At 36.8% G+C, this 7,096-nt stretch overlaps 1 protein-coding gene across 1 annotated transcript; it reads left to right on the top strand.

Moving 5' to 3' along the window:
• Positions 1-214: 214 nt before the first annotated feature.
• Positions 215-4,730, top strand: LOC147032828 (uncharacterized). Its single transcript, XM_085870688.1, has 3 exons — positions 215-2,445; positions 2,543-2,737; positions 2,835-4,730. The coding sequence occupies exons 1-3, from the start codon at positions 2,353-2,355 to the stop codon at positions 3,903-3,905; spliced, it is 1,359 nt and encodes a 452-aa protein (XP_085726814.1). The 5' UTR covers positions 215-2,352; the 3' UTR covers positions 3,906-4,730.
• Positions 4,731-7,096: the final 2,366 nt, after the last annotated feature.

Consider the following 7,096-nt stretch of genomic DNA (forward strand, 5'->3'; position numbering starts at 1 on the left):
TATATATATATATATATATATATATATATATATATATATATATATATATATATATATATATATATATATATATATATATATATTGTTACGGCCATGGGTACCGAACGTATTATGAGGGGGTTAATCCCGTCTCTCCTCGGAAGAGCCGGACCTGAGACCACCAATCACAATTAACTTTGTGGTACGGTGGGTTGCTTTACAACCATGAATGCCAGTTAACCACAAATTCCAGTATCCACCGTATAATTTTGCCATTTAACTGGAGGTCACGTGGCTTTTTCTCTTCATTAACTCCTCTTGATTGGTGTGTGTGTGTGTGTGTGTGTGTGTGTGTGTGTGTGTGTGTGTGTGTGTGTGTGTGTGTGTGTGTGTGTGTGTGTGTGTGTGTGTGTGTGTGTGTGTGTGTGTGTGTGTGTGTGTGTGTGTGTGTCCTGGCTCCTGTCCTCGTAAATTAAGAATGCAGAAGATTATTATTATTATTTTGGGTTAAGTCTGCTCTGTGTCTGCTTTTGGCAGTTGCTTGCACATTGTCACACCTCACGCTTCTTCTATCCCTGCATTGCAGAACAATAAAACAACTATTCACTGTGCCACATACCTTTCCTCACCTGCTTGTAAATAAATTATTATTAGAAATGTTCCCAGCTCGTTTTCGTCTTTTCTTTCAGTGATCCAGTATGGTCCGAATCGTAGCTTAGCCATGACTTTATTCCCAACAAACCATTCCTTTTAGCCAGTATATCCTTGGCAGTGTTGCTCGGCTGCATCCGATCTGGTAAAGTGATCTGGTTCGGAAAAGGCGTACTGAGGGCATGTTCCCCGGTAATTAAATCATGTGATTAATTAGGTAACCCAGTTAACCCATAGACGGAAGGACCCTAGGTCACGTGGTTGAGTTATTGGCATTCACGGTCGCTTAGCGACCCGCCGCGTCATTGAATTGTCCATGTGCAACAGCCTACAATTCCGGGGAGTCTCATGGGCGCCTGAGATAGCTTCCCCCCCTGGTGGTCTTCTCACCAGCAGGGTTACATAGGTGGTGGTGGGGGATGGTGAGCAACAGCTCGCCAGGTTATTGATGAGTCATATTGAGGTTCTCTCGAGTACACATGGCAGACTGAATTTCGATATGATAGTCAATCCTACACTGAAGAAAGATTGTGATTTTTTTTTTCTCTTTGTTTTCCAGTTCCTTCCAGTCGTTTCCCCCAAACTTTATTGTAACCATCACATCATTGAGATGCACACTCTTAACGGCAGGCACTTGTGCTCCCATTTCCCTCACCAAGGGGCCTCAGGCAGGTTTTGCTGCAAAAGCTATTATGCCTTTAATGAGTTGTAAACGGATTGAAGTTTCTTCCCTCCATGACAGGGTTTGCACAGCAGCCTTTGAATAATAAACAATAATGAAGAAAAACAAGCGGGGCACAGACAAGATAATGGGACCAAATTCAAACTCTACATGGAGATATTTTATGTCGTCACCTTGCCTAATGAATGCACATTCGGGAGCTATTTAGCCCTGGACAGTACTAACACACATATCAACTTGTAATGTGAGTAGGGTAAGAATACTGATTCTGGCTCACTTTTCCCCATGTAAATGAATGGGGGATTTTCAGCGATTCATATTTTTTTCCCTAAAAATAAATCCCCTTTTTATCCCAAGGTATATTTATTTGTCTCCCCTTTTAACCTGGAGGTTGAACCTCATTGAATTGAACACCTGGGGGTTGAACAGCTCACTCATTGAACCTATAAAGATTTGTTCATTCTCAAATTCCTTCAATAGTTTAATTTTCTTTGCACAATAATCCCCATCTAAAATATTGACAAACAAAACATTTAAATCTTTATATTTTTTAAGATACCCCATTTGTGCCATTACGAAATGATAAACTTCTCTTAATGCTCTTGTTTGACCACCTCCTGAGCCACAGGTTATTTTTTGTTAAGCCCCGCCCACTTTTGCTAAGCCCCGCCCACTTTTGCTAAGCTCCACCCACTTTTCATAAGGTATTTTTTCTAAGCCACGCCCACTTTCCTAAGCCCCGCCCACTTTTGCTAAGCTCCGCCCACTTTTCATGAGGTATTTTTTCTAGGCCACGCCCACTTTTCCTAAGCCCCGCCTACTTTTGCTAAGCCCCGCCCACTCTTACATCATTTCCAGTTCATCTCTGACTCACAAAGAAATCACTAGAAAATTACAGGATGTTATGGTTTTGAAAAATTTCCCAATGAAGGCTTGCCTAGGCTTGCCCAGGGAATTTCCAAAGGAAACCACACCCACCAGTCTTTCTCTATAAAAGCTTCAAACCCAGGCTCCATTTTAAACATTTGTTTTTGCTGGCAATGGTGTTCTGTGTGCTTGTCTCGAACTCTCTGTCTTCTATGGAACTAAACCTTCAAGTTGATGAACTGGATTCAAACCTCTTATCTATTGAGGTAAGATTTTTTATTTTCCTATTTTCAAACTTTGATTGAAGCATACTCATTTAATAATTAAATAACTTAATTAATACATTATTATTTTCTCTCACAGGAAATTGTGTCTGAAATACGAAATGAAAATACTGCTTTTGCTACAACTTGGGGCGAAATTGTTGGCTTGGTTGAAGACCTTATGAGCGACCAAGACCTTGAGTGGGATGACTTTGGTGTTCCTTGGAACTCTCTGTCTTGTATGGAACTAAACCTTCAAGTTGATGAACTGGATTCAAACCTCTTATCTATTGAGGTAAGATTTTTTATTTTCCTATTTTCAAACTTTGATTGAAGCATACTCATTTAATAATTAAATAACTTAATTAATACATTATTATTTTCTCTCACAGGAAATTGTGTCTGAAATACGAAATGAAAATACTGCTTTTGCTACAACTTGGGGCGAAATTGTTGGCTTGGTTGAAGACCTTATGAGCGACCAAGACCCACAGAACGAGTTCGTCCTTGATGACCCAACCAAAGAGTTATACCTTGGAGACCAGCAAAATCCTGAAAAAGAGTTTTACAGCAATAGTACTCATTGTGAGTTATCAAGACAATACCCACTGAACAAGTTATACCTTGATGAGCCAGAATACAAGTTTTACCTTGGAGACTCACAAATTTTGAAAAAATCAAGAAATGAGTTCTGCCTTGATGGTTTAAATAACTACCTTGGAGACTCAGGAAAAGGGTTCTGCCAAGATGGTTCTAAATATGGGGCCTACCTTGGAGACTCACAAATTTTGAAAAAATCTGTAAATGAGTTCTGCCTTGATGGTTTAAATAACTACCTTGGAGACTCAGGAAAAGGGTTCTGCCAAGATGGTTCTAAATATGGGGCCTACCTTGGAGACTCACAAATTTTGAAAAAATCAGTAAATGAGTTCTGCCTTGATGGTTTAAATAACTACCTTGGAGACTCAGGAAAAGGGTTCTGCCAAGATGGTTCTAAATATGGGTCCTACCTTGGAGACTCACAAATTTTGAAAAAATCAGTAAATGTGTTATCCTTAAGAGACTTTGTAAGTTGGTTTTACTTTGAATACTTGAAATGTGGGTTCTGGATTGATAACTCACAATGTGATACATATCTTGGAAACTCAACGGGAATGTGGTTATACCTTGAAGACTTGGAAAGTTGGGTTTATGTTGGACACTTGAAACTTTTTTGGGGGCTTTTATTTATTTATTTATTTATTTATTATTATTATTATTTTATTTATTTATATTTTGGAGACTTTTGGAGTTGCTATCACTCTTTGGGATCTAAACCTATCGATGTAGTTCTTTGTCGGATGGTGCTTGATGGGAGCAAGATCAAGAAAGTTCTGGGAAGAAAGTGCAGGCTTACTCCCCCTTTCTACGTCATCAAACCTGAAAGCCTTAAAAGACAGAATTGGAAGAAGAAAAAAACGTAAAAATATATATATATAGGTGGAAATCTCATTTTGAAAAAGACATTGTGTTGGGCGAGGATTGAGTTGGGGTTGAGATTTTGAATGTGAGGGTTGGGGTTGAGATTTTGAATGTGAGGGTTGGGACACACACACATACACATCAACAAACAAAAGTTAAGCCTTGACTATTCAGTTGAGGATTCTGTGTTTGGGGTTCACAGATGTAAGAACGTCCACCCCTTGACACACATTATATACTGTTATACACCTCGGACTTGGCCCTCGAGTGTCCACAACGGTGTATAGTAGGAGGGAGTGAAGCGCCAACCTATTGCTCCCATTGCACACACACACACACACACAAACAAAAGTTAAGCCTTGACTATTCAGTTGAGGATTCTGTGTTTGGGGTTCACAGATGTAAGAACGTCCACCCCTTGACACACATTATATACTGTTATACACCTCGGACTTGGCCCTCGAGTGTCCACAAAGGTGTATTATCTGCTTAGTTTTGTCTTTTGTAATTCCTGTGAATAAAATGAACCTAAAATCTCTTCCCCTTCCAAATCATATATTTTATAAGTCCAAGGAACTGTATCTATTACATCAACAATTTTAAAAAGTTCTTTCGTCCATCGTTCAGTAAAACCCTTTTCAAAATGAGATTTCCACCTATATATTCTTACGATATCACCAACTTTGAACTTAGGTTTTCTGACATTAATCTCTTTTTCATATTTTAATTTTGTAAATGTTTCTGATGGCTTCATATTCGTTGACGTGTGAATCGTGTCATTATACTTATCCACAATATCCTGAATAAAAGATGACCATTGTTGTGAACCGAGTTGTGTGAATTTTTTATATAGTCTCTCTTTTAAGGTACGATTAAAACGTTCAACAACAACTGCCTTCCCTTCATTAAAGGTACTGTATAATGTAATACTGTTATTTTTTAGAAAATTCATAAATGTCTTGTTATAAAACTCTCTACCCTCATCAGTCCACAATTTCTTAGGTTTTCTCTTACTTTTATTAAATATCTGTTGAAAAGCTAACATAAGAGTATTACCTGTTTTGTTTTTAAAGGGACAACCCACGCATATCTACTCCTCAAATCAATAACGGTTAAAGCATACTTGTACCCCTTATCATTATTGAGTTCAATCAAATCAGCAGACCAGATATAATCAACTTCCTTGGAATAAACTTTCCTTCTCTGAAACTTTGTGAATATTGGTTTATGTAATTCATCAGCTAATTGCTCTTCAGTCTTAATGGCATCATTAGAGCCTATAAGTTTTTTGAATTTCCAAGTCCAAGTTTCAATTTAGCACTAATCATCTTCTTCACGATGAACCTATCAACTTTTTCTCTCAAGGTTGGATTTTGTATCAGAGACAAATTATACAACATTTCTCTATCGGCTTCATGCTTTTCTTCCAACGTTGTGGTATTCCCATAATCAATATCGTGTCTCATGCACACTTCATCAACTCTATTGATTGGTTTACTCCAGGATTTAGGATTGTCTGCCTCATCTAATCTTTTATCCAAGTTTGTGCCTGGACCACAGAAAGAATACCCTGGAAGATGTAATTCCCCTGGTATTCCAGTAGTTGTAAATTTACTTCCTGATAAAAACTTTTGTATATCTCCTCCGAGTTTGTGTTTGGAGATAAATTGATTTTTTTTTTGAACCACACACCGAACATATACCTTTTTGTATAACCCTGTTATTTTTACTTTTAATATATGAAATATTTTTAGTATTAGTTTTCTTTTTACATTTGAGACAATAACTCATTTATTTATGAGAAAAATTCCTGCAGAGTGCAAAAACCTTTTTAGTTTCCAACATGCACATTTGAATCTTAATTTTTAAAACATAAAGAATCCTTAGAAATGCCTTCACTCTCTCCTCCATTTATTTAAGAAAAAACTTGAATTAAAATGAATAGCTTGACGATGTCAATAGTCTTGAAGAAAATATTGCAAATAGACTTGTCAATTCTTTGTTTTCCTCCTCGGTGGGTTGAGTTATTTTCTGTAATACCACCAATCTTTTTTGAATCTCACTGGTTTCCATATTTTGATATTTATTCATTCTCTCTCTTTCCTCCCTCTCTCTTCTCCTTTTCCTCCTTCTCTTTCTTCTCCCTCTCTCTCTTCTCTCTTTCCTCCTTCTCTCTCTTCTCCTTTTCCTCCTTCTCTTTCTTCTCCCTCTCTCTCTTCTCTCTTTCCTCCTTCTCTCTCTTCTCCTTTTCCTCCTTCTCTTTCTTCTCCCTCTCCTCCTCCTCCTTTTCCTCCTCTTCCCTCTCTTCTTCAACTCCTTCCTCATCCCTTACTATCCTTGAATCGTTTACACCCCATAGAATATTATACATATATTCATCAGGATTTCTTGTTATTCCTGTATCCAAAATAATTTTTTTACAACAGGAAACCAATAAAATTTCTTTTGAATTTCTAAAAGAGCCTTACCTTTTCTTAACCTTATAATTTTTTCATTATTTAACATTCTAATTAAATCTAAAGTTGTCGGTTTATCAACATCAGCATAATGCCAATCTTTTATTGAAAATACCTCATTCTTATGTTTTAGAACATATTTATTAAAATACCGAATACCCTTTTCTTGAAGGTATGCTTGGACACAGAAATGATAATTTTCTTGAAGCCTTCTTGCTGTCATTTATGTATTAGAAATATATGTTAGAATAATATTATGGCACGAAACACCTCCCCATCTTCCCATAGTTAAATCATTTTGTATTTCCTTACTTATTATATATAATCCTGTTTTTTCTGTTTTCATGAGATAAACAAGGGCAAAACCATTATTATATTTACCCTTATTAAATTCTTTTATTTGTTGTTTACTAATCGTGGCTCCACAAAACTCATTCTCGATACCAAGTGGATAATATTCTTCCTTATGAGACTGATTTAATTGTTCCAGGTCTTCGAGGTTAATTTTAAATGACCAATTATACCCTAAATCATTCATATCATACCCCCATTGTTCTATTCTCATACAAACGATACGCCCTTCTTTATAAAAATTTATTTTAATTCGAACTGTGAATTCTGTATGACCTGGAGATAATATCAACACTTCTGTATCTTTAGAATACACAGCCGTTTTATTTAAGTATATATATTGTGATAAATCGCTTAATCTCACCAAGTCATTCGCGTCAGTCTGG

The sequence above is a fragment of the Eptatretus burgeri genome, chromosome 2 (assembly GCF_056783735.1).
Source record: "Eptatretus burgeri isolate ZD-2024b chromosome 2, Ebu_testis_v1, whole genome shotgun sequence".
Lineage (NCBI taxonomy): Eukaryota > Metazoa > Chordata > Myxini > Myxiniformes > Myxinidae > Eptatretus > Eptatretus burgeri.

Bases quoted from the DNA above. Each gene is read 5' to 3' on its own strand.
- LOC147032828 (XM_085870688.1), top strand. From the start codon at position 2,353: ATGGTGTTCTGTGTGCTTGTCTCGAACTCTCTGTCTTCTATGGAACTA. The intron at 2,446-2,542 runs GTAAGATTTTTT...TTTCTCTCACAG, and splicing joins CAAACCTCTTATCTATTGAG to GAAATTGTGTCTGAAATACG. The intron at 2,738-2,834 runs GTAAGATTTTTT...TTTCTCTCACAG, and splicing joins CAAACCTCTTATCTATTGAG to GAAATTGTGTCTGAAATACG.